Source organism: Sceloporus occidentalis, unplaced genomic scaffold (assembly GCF_023333645.1).
Source record: "Sceloporus occidentalis isolate IW3139 unplaced genomic scaffold, rSceOcc1.0.p SCAF_36, whole genome shotgun sequence".
NCBI lineage: Eukaryota > Metazoa > Chordata > Lepidosauria > Squamata > Phrynosomatidae > Sceloporus > Sceloporus occidentalis.
In genome coordinates this window covers 4,135,932-4,153,324 of record NW_028317016.1, presented here as the reverse complement: position 1 = coordinate 4,153,324, position 17,393 = coordinate 4,135,932, and the positions used below count along the sequence as shown (strand labels likewise).

At 39.5% G+C, this 17,393-nt stretch overlaps 1 protein-coding gene across 1 annotated transcript in view; it reads left to right on the top strand.

Annotated features, from left to right (window-relative positions):
- Window positions 1-17,189, top strand: part of LOC149297863 (transcription factor 7-like) — a 68,636-nt gene extending 51,447 nt beyond the window's left edge. Inside the window, exons 7-11 of the mRNA XM_089488028.1 lie at window positions 1,950-2,060; window positions 2,827-2,989; window positions 3,480-3,587; window positions 5,187-5,235; window positions 17,110-17,189. Of these exons, the coding sequence (XP_089344154.1) occupies window positions 1,950-2,060; window positions 2,827-2,989; window positions 3,480-3,587; window positions 5,187-5,235; window positions 17,110-17,189 (511 nt within the window). The remainder of the gene's footprint in view (window positions 1-1,949; window positions 2,061-2,826; window positions 2,990-3,479; window positions 3,588-5,186; window positions 5,236-17,109) is intronic.
- The last annotated feature ends 204 nt before the right edge of the window (window positions 17,190-17,393 follow it).

The following is a 17,393-nucleotide window of genomic DNA, read 5'->3' as shown; positions in this document are numbered from 1 at the left end:
GAAAAAAAATATGTTAAAAATGTTTTAAAAAAGGCAAAAAAAATTTAAAATATATATATAAAAAATATATTTTTGTGAGCAAGTCCTAAAATTAGCACATTAGCTTAAAACAATTTTCGCATGGAAAGAGTTAAAATACTGGCATATTAAATGCCCATGGGGTGTCTACTTTTAAAAAATGTATGATTTGATGGGGTAAATTGAATTGGCCGGATTCACCAATGTCCCAATTAACACGGGGGGAAGGATGGCCACACATCTAATTTCCAATTAGAAAAATGAACACGTACCAAATGTGGCCTTTTAGTTCCCCCCAAAAATGACATGTGGGGTATCACTGTACTCAGGAGATGTTGCTGAACACATATTGGGGTGTCGTGTGACAGCGGCATATACCAGGAGCTGTAAATTCATACATAAAGTAGGTGTGTGTGGGAAAAATACACACACAACAATACTACTGCAAACTTTGAAAAAATGCTGGTGGTAAAATGTGTGCATGCAAAGAGTTAAAATACCAGCATTTAAAATACCCTGGGGTGTCTAGTTTTCTAAAATATATGGTTTTGTTGGACACACTGAAATGGCCCGGCTCAAAGATGTACCAAATAGGGCATGGGCAGTGGATCCCCAAATGCCAAAGTTCAACATTGAAAAATGTGCATGCCCCAAATGTGGCCCTTTTGCCCCCAAACAGCCAGGCAAAATCATTCATGTGAGGTATCGCTGTACTCAGGAGATGTTGCTAAACACATATTGGGGTGTTTTATGATAGTGACATATACCAGAACCTGTTTATTCATACCTAAAGTAAAATGTGTGTGAAAAAACAAATGCAAAAAAAATGACTACCATAAAGTTTGACAAATGCTGATGGTAGAATTAGTGCTTGGAAAGGGTTAAAATACTAGCACTTGGAATACCCTGGGCTGTCTAGTTTTCAAAAATATATGACTTGATGGGGTAAATTGCATTGGCCAGCTTCAAAGATACCCGAAATGGCACATGGGGGGAAGAATTACCAGATTTGGAAAAAAAGGCTTTGAAATAGCAAAACGCTACCTGTACTTTTTGCCCCATAATGTGTACAAAAAAGCAAAAAAACATAAAAACATTGGGTATTTCTAAACTCAGGACAAATAGTGGAATCTATTTAGCAGGTTTTTTCATTACCTTTTATAGATGAGTAAAAGATTTTTCAACTAAAAGTTAGAAACAGTCATTTTTTTTCTAAATTTTTCACCATATTTTATACTTTTTTTTAATAGTAAATAATATGATACAATCAAAACAATGTCATCTAAAGAAAGCCCTTCTTTTCCTGGAAAAAACAATATCTAATGTGTGTGGGTTCAGTAAACGGGAAAGAAGAAAATTACAACTAAACACGAGCAGCGCAGAAATGTTAAAACGGCCATTGTCACGAAGGGTACAAAAGGTAAAATCAGCCTTTGTCACGCAGGGGTTAAAGGCCATATTTTCTCACAGTGAAAAATGAGTGCGGCCCTCGCACGTATACAATTCTGATGAAGTGGCCCACTGCAGAAAAAACTTGGACGCCCCTGGCCTATACAATAGTTGTAATGGTTGCTTTTGGTCGTATTTGCGTTGCAGTCCTGAGAGGGAGAGAATTTCTGCTTTCATGCAGAGATCAGAGAGGGGGACATTTGCTTCCTCTCCTTGTTACTTGAATGCTTGGGAGCAAAGCTTTATTTTTCAACTGTCTTGTATACGTATTCCGTGTTCTTGTTTGCTACGCATCTTCTAATGATAGAGGTAGAGAGTATTAAAGTATCATTAGTGTTTTGTTTTCTACTTTGTATAGAGTTTAACACTACAACAAAATATATATTAGGTTCCTATCTTCTTAAAGTGCCTGCCTCTATGGTTTTGGACACAACTCGTGTAGAGAAACTTCTGTGTAGTCTGAAATTTTGTTCTTCTTTTAGGTTTACACATCCTCTGATGCTCGGCTCCGGTATGCACTCAACAGGAATTCCTCACCCAGCTATAGTGCCTCACTCAGGGAATAAAGATGTGGATAATTATGAAAGAAACATGTAAGTGCAGATCCACTTGTAAACTAATTCATAGTCTAGAATGTGACTATTTATGTTGAAATCCAGATGTTTCCTCTGTTTTTGTATTACAATGCATGTCCAAAGATGGCAACCCAATGGCATGAAGAACATTATTGCCAACAGAATATCATTTATACTACAGGCTGAACTAAAGATTATCTTGCGCTGTTGTTAATATAATAACTGAACAATATCCATAGTCAATAGATTTAAAAAAGCTTTAATACTTTAGTAAAGCTGTTTCCCTGCATCTTTTCTAAACCTCTTCAGTGTTCGTGAGGAAATGTTCATTTCAATGTTCCATAACCTCTTGACATTGACGACAGGGTATAAGCATGCCATATCTAAAATTGGAATTAGACTACTTGATACAAATTCTTGATATAAGATGGATTACAAAACTGTTATGAAAAATAAATGATACTTATAATAATGAAATTGTAACCTAAACAACATTAATAAAGAGAATAAAACATTATTGGATTTCTGAATTCCTCAAACTAGTTATTAAGGCTATGGTGGTTAAATCACTGGCTCATAGACACTAGTGCCAAATCCACTTAGATTGGTATTTTAGAAGTGTTTTAATTAAGGTTTTATATTTGCAAGCATGAACACATGAGGTGGAATAACATTTTATGCCTTGCAGGTTTGATGTTTGATATCAGTTTATATTTGATGGTATCTAGTAATTGTGAAACTTATTACATACACCTTATTAATGTCTATTTTTCTTTGTGTGTAGGAAGCACCACTCTGAACCAAAGAGAGAGAAGGAGCCCAAGAAACCCACTATTAAGAAGCCCTTGAATGCCTTCATGTTATATATGAAAGAAATGAGGGCAAAAGTTATTGCTGAATGCACACTAAAAGAGAGTGCAGCCATCAACCAGATCCTGGGAAGAAGGGTAACTAAAGTTGACTCAAACTGGAAGGCCTATATTGATATTATTATTATTTATGGCTTTATGTAATAATAATCCAATAAATTAAGTGTGTTTTAGGCAGAGTTATGCTTGTATTGGCATCTTTTTTCCCATGCCTTAATCAAATAAGGAAATCAAAATTAGGTTAGAGACCCCGGGTCCTATTAATGAAGACACAGTTTAGGCCGCCATATATGACTATATTTGAGACATTTTCTGCCAATCACTTAGACCAAACTCATTGTTTGGCAAGTCGCCCTTGAAGCCCTACCAGATTCTGGTGTTTGGATTCCCCATGGATTCCTATAGACAGAATACTCTTATAAGAAGTTAAGTACTCGTTAAATAGTTTACCAGTAGCAATATTACAGTATACATGGCTTCTCATAACGTTGTGGGAGTTTTTTGTTTTTTTAGTATAGCTGATAAAGGATGGAAGCTAACATGTATTTGTGTTCTATGTTTTCACTAGTGGCATGCATTATCTAGAGAGGAACAGGCAAAGTACTATGAACTGGCCAGAAAGGAGAGGCAGCTTCATATGCAGCTTTACCCTGGGTGGTCTGCACGAGACAACTATGTAAGTTAAAGTGCTATATGTGCATGAATCATATTTTGGCAAACTTAAGCTGTTTTTTTTATTATTATCTTTTATTTATAACGCACCAAAAAAATTAGAACATATGTGGTCACCCTAGTTTGTACCCCTTACCAGGTCTCATTCATCAAACTACATTTCCCAGCAGGCAACGCATCAGGTCACGCAGTGGTAATGAACCACACCCAAACTAATTCAAGACATTTATTTAAAAAGCTCAGAGCAGGGGAAGCTCAGGACCTTCCATACCTCTCCTGATAGCTGAGAAAAAGTGCACATGAAGGCCTCGTTGGTGTTGCTTGTTCTGTGCAAAAGAGCTGCGATTGTCTTTTATGGTTTGTTTTGTTTAACCTGTGCTGCAAAATAAAGCCACAAACCTTATACTTTTTGAAATCTGCTATGGTGTCTAATTAAACCCCAAGGACTGTGTGGCAAAGAATCACCCTGGACAAAAGTGAGGATTTTGTCATAGAAATGTGTGTGTGTGTGTGTGTATATATATATAATATATGCCCTGTAAGTCCTGACCCAATGGAGAGTAAAACCACACATAAACCCCTCCCAAAATGCAAGTGCCCCAAAACTGTGTTCGAGCTCCACAGTCTTTAGAGTCTCTGGTAGTTGGGGAAACGTGGCACTCCGTACCAGGGGGAAAAAGTAGTCCTAATGGACCCCCCCTGTACCCACCTCCTCAAAAAAAAAAAACCTTATCAAGGCCAGGGCACATAGTCTGTAGGGGGGAGGCTGGCCACTCCAGGAGCCCAAGTCAAAAAGCCTTCTGTGACACAGCCCCCTTAGGATCTTACCACAGCATTTTAATCTGGTTGAGCTCTGAACCCTGACTGGTCTATTGCAACACCTTGATTTTTTCTTTTTCAGCCATTCTGTGGTAGATTTGCTGGTGTGCTTGGGATAATTGTCCTGTTGCATGACCCAATTTCGGCCAAACTTTAGCTGTCGGACAGATGGACTAACATTTGACCCTGTAACACTTTGGTATACAGAGGAGTTCATGGTCATCATCCCTCCAGCGCTGTCATGAACTTTAACATTTAACATGCTAACTGAGGCCTGTAGAGTCTGAGATGTAACTCTTGGGGTTTTTTTGCTATTTCTCTGAGCATTGCACTGTCTGGCCTTGGGGTTAATTTGCTGGGATCTCCACTCCTGGGAAGATCGACAATTGTCTTGAAAGTTCCACTTTTGAATAATCTTTATCACTGTAGTATGATAGATTTTAAATTGTTTGGAAATGGCCTTATAACTCTTCCCAGATGGATGGTCAGCCACATTCGTTTCTCTAAGATCATTGCTGTTGTCTTTCCTCCTTAGCTTTGTGTTAACACACACCTGAATGCTCCAGACCAGCAAACTGCTAAAACATTGGCTTTTATAGAGGTGGTCACACCTGCTAATGATCAATACATCAATAAATGATTGTTGTTATGTCCTGATATGTAAAATCATTGAAATTCAAAGAGGGTATACTTTCTTTTTCACATGACTGTATATGTATAGATATATAGATATATATATATAGATATAGATATATATATATAAAAATGTCTCATAATTTTTCAGGGAAAAAAGAAACGAAGAACCAGAGAGAAACACCAGGATTCAAATTCAGGTGAGATTTCAGGTACATTTTTTCTTAAATGATATCCTAATACATGATCTTATTGATTGTGTCATGACGTCAGTCCAGAAATGTGTATAAAAGCATTACAAAACATGCAACCAGTTTGTATTCCTAATCCCCCTTTATTCACATACTGATTTTAAACACATAATCTTAGAGGGCTACAGTGCCTTGCAAAAGTATTCACCCCCTTTGCATTTTTCCTATTTTGTTGCATTACAGCCTGGAATTGTAATGGATTTGTTTGTATCATTTGAGTGCCTACCACTCTGAAAACGCAAAATATTTTTTGTGGTGAAACAGACAAGAAAACAAAACTTGAGCGTGCATAACTATTCACCCCCCCCCAGCCAATACTTTGTATAGCCACCTTTTGCAGCAATAACAGCTGCAAGTTTCTTGGGATACATCTCTATAAGCTTGGCACATCTAGCCACTGGGACTTTTGCCCATTCTTCAAGGCAAAACTGCTCCAGCTCCTTCAAGTTGGATGGGTTCCGCTGGTGAACCTCCCAGTCAGTCATCACAGTCTGTGAAAGACTGAAACCGTTTTCCCTCAAGAATTTCCTTGTATTTAGCGCTATCCGTTATTTCTTCAATCCTGACCAATTTCCCGGCCTTGCCGATGAAAAACATCACCACAACACGATGCTGCCACCACCCTGTTTCACTGTGGATGGTGTTCTCAGGGTGATGACAAATGCTGGGTTTGTGCCAGACATAGTGTTTTCCTTGATGGCCAAAAAGCTCAGTTTTACTCTTACCTGACCAGAGTATCTTATATGTTTGGGGAGTCTCCTAAATGCTTTTTGGTGAACAGAAAACATGTTTTCTTATTTTGTTTTCTTTTAGCAATGGCTTTTTTCTGGCCACTCTTCTGTAAACCCAGTACTGTGGCGTGTATGGCTTAAAGTGGTCCTATAGATAGATAATTCAATCTTTGCAGCTCCTTCTGAGTTATCTTTGGTCTCTTTGTTGCCTCTCTGAATAATACCCTCCTTGCCTTGTCTGTGAGATTTGGTGGGCAGCCCTCTCTTGGCAGGTTTGTTGTGGTGCATTATTCTTTCCTTTTCTTAATAGTGTATTCAATGGTGCTCCATGGGATGTTAGGATATTTTTTCATAACCCAACAGTGATCTCTACTTCTCCACAACTTTGTCCCTGACCTGTTTGGAGAGCTCATTGATCTTCATGGTGCTGCTTGCTTGGTGGTTCCCCTTGCTCGGTGGTGTTGCAGACTCTGGGGCCTTTCAGAGTAAATTTCTAAGGGAAAAACAAGCCTTCTGGCATGTCTGGTGTCTGTAGATGAGTGTTTTAATAATGCTTCTACTATATATATATATATATATATATATATATATATATATATATATATATATATATATATATATATATATATATATATATATATATATATATATATATATATATATATATATATATATACACCGTATTTGCTCGATTATAAGACGACCCTGATTATAAGACGACCCCCCAAAATCTGAATATTAACTTAGGAAAAAAAGAAAAAGCCTGAATATAAGACGACCCCAAAGGAAAAAAGTTTTACCAGTAAATGTTAATTCATGTAAACTATTTTTTTTAAATAAAAGCTATGATTGAGAAAAATATTTTTTTTGTTTTTATTTCCTTGTATTTTCCAACCTGTCCCCCAGTTACGCACATCTGCCCCCAGGCTTGCCACACCAATATGGCACTGTGGCTCATGATATGCCTTTTAACTCTCTATATGCCACTGTGCCCCATGGTATGCCTTTTGACCCCCTCTGACAGTCGGGGAAGGTCTACGCGACGGACGCAGACAACCCCCGCTGCTAGCCACGCCTCCTTCCGGCTGCAGCGGACGTTGTCTACGCGAATCGCGTAGACGTCAACCCGCTGCCCCGGCAATACAGCAGGAAGCACCGGTAAGTGTGTGTGGGGGGGGTGGGGGGAGACAAGGGGATCCAGGTCCCCTGCAGCGGTGCGGGGGATCTGGATCTTAGTCTCCTAATCAGACCTCTATTTGAGGTCTGATTAGAAGACGACCCAGATTAGAAGACGAGGGGTATTTTTCAGAGCATTTGCTCTGAAAAAAACCTCGTCTTATAATCGAGCAAATACGGTATTACTGTATTTACTCGATTATAAGATGACCCCCCCAAATTTGAATATTAATTTGGGGGGGGGCTGTATTTTTTCATAAGGCACAACTGCCCAGCCTCCTGTACCAACAAAAGGGCCATTTCAATTCACTGTACTCTGCTCTCTGTCAATCCTGTTGTTGACCAGAATGAGAAAGGTGTATCAGGCTATACTTCTCTGGCAGCTTCTTGGCATCAGGCCCATAGCTGAAACCCTGAGATTGTGGAATGGGGGTAATTTAAGGGACCCACAACATAACCCACTAATCCCTTGTTATGGAATATTTCTGAAACCAAAACATTATTTGAATAAACTAAGAGCATCTGCATGAGCGATACAAAGACAGAACAGCCGCAAGCAACATACCAATCCAGAAACTGCTGCCATGCTCTTAGCACTCCACCTTGGCCGATAGTCATGTCCTCTCTTCCCTATTGATTACCTTCAACATTTCAAGTGTCCAAATCCAAATATGAGTTGTATGGCAAGGGAGGCTTGCCCACCTCCCTCACCTTACACAAACATTAACCCATCTTGCAAGCTGTAGAATGTATTAGGTGGCCTCGTGGGAGCTGGAATTTAGCAGCACAGACCTCCATTGATTTTAAATTTAACCAGCCCATGAGCCCCACTGGGACCGTTGGGAAGTATACTATTGTAATGATACAAAATACACACTTGAGACTATATCCAGATTATATCTGTTTTTTACACAACAGTAATAAAAGGGAGCATTTACATTTTTTCTCTTGGATCTTGTGATTCATAGTATAGAGTTGTGATGGGTAGCAGACACAAATACCTTTCACCCAAAATAGCAAAATATAGTAAAACCATTTAAACCCCCTCTAAAACAACAAAACCTGGTGGAGCAAAACACCTTATAATATGGACCACTGATCAAATAAATGGTCAGTGGTCCTTATAGTATATATCCCCGTTTTGTCTATTTAAATATAAATCACTCTAGACAGCTTAAAATGATATGGACCATGCACACGATTAAGGCTTATTAGACCATATTTAATGGAGTTTCTTAATATAGATTTTTACTTTTTTTTTTTTTTTTATGTAACCAAATGTTCTTACTTTCTAAGCATTAACGGGAAACAAACAAAATTTACTTCTTAGCTAGCTTGCTAGCAGGTTAAACTTAAAATAAATTGCACTAAATGGGCTTATGGAAATATGAAATATCAAACTGTTTCATTTAGCACTATACACTCACTGGCCACTTTAATAGGTACACCTGTTCAATTGCTTGTTAACACACATAGCTAATCAGCCAATCGCATGGCAGCAACTCAATGCATTTAGGCATGTAGACGTAGTCAAGACAACTTGATGAAGATCAAACGGGAGCATCAGAATGGGGAAGAAAGGGGATTTAAGTGACTTTAAAAGTGGCATGGTTGTTGGTGCCAAACAGGCTGGTCTGAGTATTTTAGAAACTGCTGATCTACTGGAATTTCCACGCACAACCATCTCTAGGGTTTACAGAGAATGGTCCGAAAAATGAGCGGCAGTTGTGTGGACGAAATTGATGTAAGCGGTCAGAGGAGAATGACAGAATTGTTTAAGATGACAGAAAGGCAACAGTAACTCAAATAACCACTCATTACAACCAAGGTATGCAGAGTACCATCTCTAAACGCACAACACGTCAAACCTTGAAGCAGATGGGCTACAGCAGCAGAAGACTGGGTGCCACTCCTGTCAGCTAAGAACAGGAAACTTGCATTTGAATTTGCACAGGCTCTCCAAAATTCGACAGTGGAAGACTGGAAGAACGTTGCCTGGTCTGATTAGTCTCGATTCCAGCTGCGACATTCATATGGCAGGGTCAGAATTTGGCGTAAACAACATGAAAGCATGGATTCAACCTGCCTTGTATCAACAGTTCAGGGTGGTGGTGTACTCGTGTGGGGGCATACTTTGGGCCCCTTAGTACCAATTTAGCATCTTTTAAATGTGACAGCCTACCTGAGTATTGTTGCTGACCATGTCCATCCCTTTATGACCACAGTGTACCCATCCTCTGATGGTTACTTCCAGCAGGATAATGCACCATGTTACAAAGCTCACATCATCTCAAACTGGTTTCTTGAACATGACAATAAGTTCATTGTACTCCAATGACCTCCACAGTCACCAGATCTCAATCCAATAGAGCACCTTTGGGATGTGGTGGAACGGGAGATTTGCTTCGTGGATGTGCAGCCGACAAATCTGCAGCAACTGCGTAATGCCATCATGTCGATATGGACCGAAATCTCTGAGGAATATTTCCAACACCTTGTAGAAAGTATGCCACAAAGGATGAAGGAAAACGGTGGTCCAACTCGGTACTAGCAAGGTGTACCTAATAAAGTGGCCAGTGAGTGTATTTCCTAGTAAGTTCAGGGTGGAGAACCCATACTCATGCTGGAACCCTAGACCATCTGAGTTTTGCTTCAATAATGGCTGTGCTGCTGTTGATGGTTGCAGGTCGTGGATGCCTGTGTAGATGTCACCATAAATGTAGGTATTAAGATCCCTGTATTTTTTGAGGTGTAGCAAATGTATATTGTTGAATAATGGTGTGGTAACTCCTACAATACAGTTTAATTTTGGCATATAACTATTTCCGTCATGAATGTTGTTTGCTGAAGACTTTTCTAATCAAAAATGTGTGCATGGATAATTTTGAGTATAAGTGCATGTTTTTGTTTTGACACTTCTGAATTTTTTAACCATATTAACTGCTTTTTATGAGCTTGCTTGTTTTGCTCATACACATTAATACACATCATTGCTTTTTTATTCCCTATTAGCAATCATTTAATATTCACCTGCTAGGCCATGTAGTTTATACAGCACCTGGAAGTACTATATTTATATTTGATCACTAATTTTATTGCACTTGTCCCTGCATTATAAAGGTCAAATATATGTCTCTTGGCCTTTATTACTGCTTAAACAATGTGACAGGAGTATAATTGATTATTAAAAATATATGCATAGAGACAGAATTGCATTGTTGCCAAATAGGGATTGTTATAGTTAAATAGTGACACAATTTTATCTGTATGTCCTTGGCCAGAATCCTCAACTGAATTAGTTCATCTATCTCTCATCACTTATGTCCAATAAAAAGAGTAAAGATGCAGATTTGGGGCATTTGCATGAAAAAGTGTAACTAAAGAAACAATTTAAAATTGGAAAGAGTCACACAAATTTGAAAAAAAAGTAGTTTGAAAAGCCTCCTGGTTGATAAGCATAGTTTGTTGGCGTATTGTAAGGTAGTCCGAACACACAACTTACTTTTTGCTTTATGCATTACCATTTTGTGTGCACCAGGGTATAGTTCGTTCAAGTGGTGAGTTTTCGTTGTTGCGTCCAATGCCTATGCCTTCAAGTTTCACTTTGCTAAATTGTTGTTGCATCTTTTCTTCTCTCTTTCTTTGTGTGCCTGTGACTTCCTCTGCGCATGCTTCTATACTCTTTAGATCCTGGCTCCCCTAAGAAATGCAGAGCTCGCTTTGGCCTGAACCAACAAACGGACTGGTGCGGCCCCTGCAGGTGTGTATCAATATATGCCCTGTTGGCTTCTGATGTTACATGTTCTTTCCTTCTTCCTTTTGCATGCTCCTCCGCCTATTACTTTAGTAACTCATATTTTCTTACAATAAACACCTGCTAACTGCCACATTGCACATTCAATAACTAAAAATGGTAGCATTTAGTAGAGTTGTAATTTTAAAATGGTTTCCCCCTCTTTTTTGTTTTATTGATTTTGTTTTAATCACATGACTAAAAAAACATGTAAATAATCATATACATTTTACTTAAATTACAGTGCCATACATTTCTTTATAGAGCAACAGCAGATTCTGTGGTGCTATTACAACAAGGAGACAATACATAATATTAAAATTGACAATAAGTTAAGAGATATCAGTACAGAAGGACAAGAGTGCACTGCTCATGCAAACCTACAATCTATTAGGAGGTTGAGGGCAGAATGAGACTCAAAAAGAGGTGGTGTGGAGATCTTGAAGGTGAAGAGAAGAAAGCATTACTTCAGGATGCAGGTTGAAGGTATTAGGATGTGAGGTTGTATGCTTCTCTGAATAGATTTTTTTAGCGAGCTTCTAAAGTTTAGAATAAATAGAAGACATTTTGACAGAAATGGAGAGTTCAAGGGAATAAATCCAGTACAGGTAAATCCTGGCTACCCAAGTAGGGAGAGGTGATAATGTGGAAAGAGTGTTGAAAATCTTTGGAAGAGGGTGGTTAAGAGAATATTTGAAGGTACGATCAGAAATATAGTGATGATATGGCTGTGTGTTATGGAATCTGTAGGTCAAACTGCAAACTGTTAAAACTTCGGCATTTATAGAGGTGGTTACACTTGCTGATGATCAATTAACCAAGAGCATTTTATTAGCAGCACCTGTCTGCTATTTAGCATCTTAATTCCTGTGGAAGCAGTAAGGGTGTACTCACAAGGCTTTCACACAAGGCTTCTCCCTTTTGGCTTTATTTTTGTTTACCTAATTTTTAGACCAGCTGAGGAGCAGATGATTATTATCTCCCGATATGTAAGACCGTAGAATTAGAAGAGCGTGTAGTTTCTTTTTCACAGAACTAGCATAGTGGGGCAGTTGATGAAGATACATGGGAGAGTGTATCACCTATATCACCAATGTAGACGTAGTACTGGAATCTAAAAGAAGAAATTAGTTGCTTAAGTTTGACGCTGTATAGATTAGGTGTAAAGGCCCCAGAGCTGAGCCCTGAGGCACACTAACAGAAGGTGGCATCAGTGAGGAACAAGAATCAGAGAAAGAGGTGCTAAGGGTAGATTAGTGACATAGGATTTGAACCAGCAGAATTCAAAGTCGTGGATGCCATGAGAATAAAGAGTTTTCAGAAGATTGCGTGGCCAACAATGTCAAAGGCTCCAGAGAGGTCAAAGACAAGCAAGGGGAAGTCAAACTTTGTTTTAGTGGTGAGATCATTGTTATATTTATGTTGTGGACGAGAACTGGATTATAAAGGGTCGAGCAGAAAGAGGAAAGAAAATAGGTTATGCAATTCTGTGTTAGCGGTTCCATTTATTTAGAGGCCAGTTGGAAAAGGGAGACAGGATGGTAATTGGTTGGGGATGTGGGATCTAGGTAAATATTTATAACAGGGAAGAAGAGGGCATCTTTCAAGAGGAATGACAAAACGCCAGTGGAAAAAGATGGGTTTGGGTAGGTGTAAGGAAACTAGAAAGAAAGAAGGAATACAATTAAATGGGCAGGTGGTGGGGTTGCACAAGAGGACTACCTCTTTGGGGTGACAGGACTGAAACAATTAAGGGTCTTGGGCAAAGTACTTGGAAGAGGAGGGAGGCGCTGTGGAACAGAGGAAGATTGTGAGAAGGTTTGTCTAACAAAGTAATTTTTTTGAGGTGGAGAGCAAATGTGGAGGTGCACATTCAAACTCAGCATCTTCTTAAGCACATTTTTAAACAAAGCTCAACGTTGAAGCTGTGCAAGTCATATCTTACGTCTAAGGATGAGCAGGGAGTGCTTTTTTGCATGGCTTTCCCACTGTAATCACCTGACCTCAACCCCCATTGAACATCTTTGAGATCATTTAACACCAGAAAAGACACTGTAGACACTCCCTGGGATAAATGAGGACTGGAATTTGTAAAATCAGCTCCTGAAAGTGAAATCAGCCATTAAGGCAAATGGTGGTAATACCAAATATTACGACTATGTACTAACATTTTTTTTACTTTTATTGGTGAAAATGATATATTTGTGTTTGCAAAATACTGTGTGTGTGTATATATATATATATATATATATATATATATATATATATACACACAGTATCTCACAAAAGCGAGTAGACCCCTCACATTTTTGTAAATATTTTATTATATCTGTTCATGTGACAACACTGAAGAAATGACACTCTGCTACAATGTAAAGTAGTGAGTGTACAGCCTGTATAACAGTGTAAATTTGCAGTCCCCTCGAAAAATTAAACGCACAGCCATTAATGTCTAAACCTTGGCAACAAAAGTGAGTACACCCCTAAGTGGAAATGTCCAAATTGGGCCCAAAGTGTCAATATTTTGTGTGGCCACCATTATTTTCCAGCACTGCCTTAAGCCTCTTGGGCATGAAGTTCACAAGAGCTTCACAGGTTGCCTCCTCCATGACGACATCACGGAACTGGTGGATGTTACAGACCTTGCGCTACCCCCACCTTCCGTTTGAGGAATGCGCCACAGATGCTCAGTAGGGTTTAGGTCTGGAGACATGCTTGGCCAGTCCATCACCTTTACCCTCAGCTTCTTTAGTAAGGCAGTGGTCATCTTGGAGGTGTGTTTGGGGTCGTTATCATTTTGGAAAACTTCCAAAAACTTCGCAGACCAGTCTCCGAAGGGAGGGGATCATACTCTGCTTCAGTATGTCACAGTACATGTTGGCATTCATGGTTCCCTGAATGAACTGTAGCTCCCCAGTGTCGGCAGCACTCATGCAAGCCCAGACCATGACACTCCCACCACCATGCTAGACTGTAGGAAAGACACACTTGTCTTTGTACTCCTGACCTGGTTGCCGCCACACACGCTTGACACCATCTGAACCAAATAAGTTTATCTTGGTCTCATCATACCACAGGACATGGTTTCAGTAATCCATGTCCTTTGTCTGCTTGTCTTCAGCAAACTGTTTGCGGGCTCTCTTGTGCATCATCTTTAGAAGATGCTTTCTTCGGGCACGACAGCCATGCAGACCAATTTGGTCTGAGCACTGACAGGCTGACCCCCCCACCCCTTCAACCTCTGCAGCAATGCTGGCAGCACTCATGTGTCCTAAAGACAAGCTCTGGATAAGACGCTGAACATGTGCACTCAACTTCCCCGGCAAGGCCTGTTCTGAGTGGAACCTGTCCTATGAAACCGCTGTATGGTCTTGCCCACCGTGCTGCAGCTCAGTTTCAGGGTCTTGGCAACCTTCTCTTTGCTCTACATAAAGATGGCCTAGGCTATAATAATTTTTTTCAGATCATCAGAGAGTTCTTTGCCATGAGGTGCCATGTTGAACTTCCAGTGACCAGTATGTGAGCGCAATTTTAACACACCTGCTCCCCATTCACACCTGAGACCTTGTAACACTAACTAGTCACATGACACCGGGGAGGGGAAATGGCTAATTGGGCCCAATTTGGACATTTCCACTCACTTTTGTTGCCAAGGTTTAGACATTAATGGCTGTGTGTTGAGGGGACAGCAAATTTACAGGCTGTAGCATTGTAGCAGTGTCATTTTTCAGTGTTGTCACATGAAATGATATAGTAAAATATTTACAAAAATGTGAGAGGTGTACTCACTTTTGGGAGATACTGTATATGTGTGTGTGTGTGTCAACATATAAATATTTTTTGCCTAGAGTGACAACTACCTCGTATGTAGTGCTGTGCACACAAAACTGCAAATAGTACATTACAATGTTGCACTAAATTTATATATTGGAAGAAATCAATAAATAAAAAAAACAGAATGTGTAATGTGTTTTGTATGTTAGTACTGTGTCTAAGGCCATTAACACAGCACAAACAAAAAATGTAAGGCCAGAGTATTTAAGAAGGGATTCTTTGATTTCTTTAACCCCTTAACAACAAAGCCCATACATGTACAGGCTTGCAGTGTAATGCAATATGTTAAACAGCTGCATTGCCGCGATCGGTGGCTTTGCAGCATCCACGGAAGCCTCACAAGTGAGGCTGACCGTGGATCTGGGGAGGAAAGCCCTCCCCACAAAAAAATGGCGGCTGTCGCACCGATCATCATAGATCGCAATCGCTTCCTAAGCATAATCGGTGTTGCTGACATGCCTCGATATTGAGGCATGTAGCAACACAACCACCCTACCCCGATCGCCTTGTGATTGCTCCGAAGAGTGACGTTGCCTCACAAGATGGCGTCGCCAACTGAGAAATGGGTAGAGTTCCCAGATACTGCATTCAACCATGCAAGGTCAATGGAGCCCACCTCACTAATCAGTGTGATTAGTTAAAAAAATATATATTTTTTTTTAAAAAATATGGTAACGTGTAAAAATAATTCCCCACTGTCACCAAGTCCTACAATTCCCACTATATCTTCACAAAAATTCCTGCATGTAAAGAGTTAAAATAATGGCATTTAAATGTATGATTTGATGGGGTAAATTGATTTGGGTGGCTTTAAAGATGCCCCAGATATGGGACATGGGCACAGACTGACCAGATGTCTAAATGGCAAAAAAATACACACCTTACAAAGGTGGTCTTTTACCTGCATGGGAGGTATCACTCCGCTCAGGGGATGTTACTGAACACATATTGGGGTGTTGTTTGACACAGACATATACCAGGAGTGGTAAATTCATACCTGAAGTACGTGTGTGAAAAAGATTTACTACCATAAAGTTTGACAAAGGCTGGTGGTAGAATTAGTGCATGGAAAGGGTTGAAATACCTTGGGGTGTCTAGTTTTCAAAAATATATGGTTTGATGCGGTAAATTTCATTGGCTGGCTTGAAAGATACCTGAAGTAGCACATGGGGGAGAATGACCAGCTTTGGGGGGAAAAATGGTTTTGAAATAGCAAGACTCTACTGGTACTTATTGCAGAAAAAAAGCAAACAACATTGGGTATTTCTAAACTCAGGACAAATAGCGTTTTTTTCATTAGTTTTTGCAGATGAGTAACAAATTTTTTTTTAAAGGGGGCGGTTAACAAGAAATCACCGTATTTTATCATTTTTTTTATAGTAAATAAGATATGATAAAGAAAACCCTGTTTGTCCTGAAAAAAATATATATAATGTGTGTGGGTGCACAAAATGAGAAAGAAGAAAATTACAGCTAAACGGCAACGGAGAAAAATGTTAAGAGCCTTTGTCCCAAAATGTACTACGAGTAAGAAACAGTCTTGTCTTTAGGGGTTAAATGTAGTGATTTTATATTTTAGAAGAACCAAAGTCTCAACATTCTGTTGTAGTTCTGTAGTTGTGTATATTCCCTGGCAACCATCTCCATGTCCCTTATCTCTTGTGAGATTCAAGACAGGATTAGATAGGGTTAGTGACTAAACCCGCCCCCCCATCTCCCAGTGGCTACTAACCATAGGCTCACTCCGATGCGCTTAACCAAACACTAACAGCCACACACACATATGCAAACACTACACACACATACATTCTAATGCCATACAGTAACAGACAAGAATGCATTAACATACAGTCACACACAAACACCATCTAGTAACAAACATATGTAGTTTAAGACCATATGCTCACATGCCACACCTTAAACTTAGCCATGAGGCGCCCTCCTACACGTTAAAGAGTAATACCGCTTGATTAGCTGACAGACAAGACCAGAAACTTTTGCAGACGGACATTGTGTTAGTTTTCCATCTTTTCATATTACAGTTTCTGCTGTTGTCATTTCGTCCTTCCTTTCTGGAAAAGGTGTTCTGTATTTTATCATTTTAGACTACAAAATATTTCCTAGTTCAATATATTTAACCTGTGTGCAAGTTTCCGTTTTACCCTACCTTTTTTGCTAAATCACTTTAAGTACATATCAAATGTTTGGGGTTTTTTTGTGTGTGATAACTGGCATATGAAATGATAAATTCACCCTTTATTTACAGATAACTCTCTTCACTGTTCTTAGGAGGAAAAAAAAGTGCATTCGGTACTTACAAGGAGAAGGACTGTGTGGCAGCCCAGTTTCTTCCGATGGAAGTGCTATAGACTCTCCTTCCTCTCCCTTAAATGCATGCCAGTGTCTTCCACCATCTCCTAACACTTCAGACAAACTTACTAGCCTTGCTGATTCTGCTCAAAGTGACAAAAACTACTCTCTGTCTTTTCCTGGCCAAACCCAAGCTACCAATATAAGCACTGGCCATAAAGCTTCATCTCCTGCTACAGAGGCATTGGAAGAGCCCACTGGAT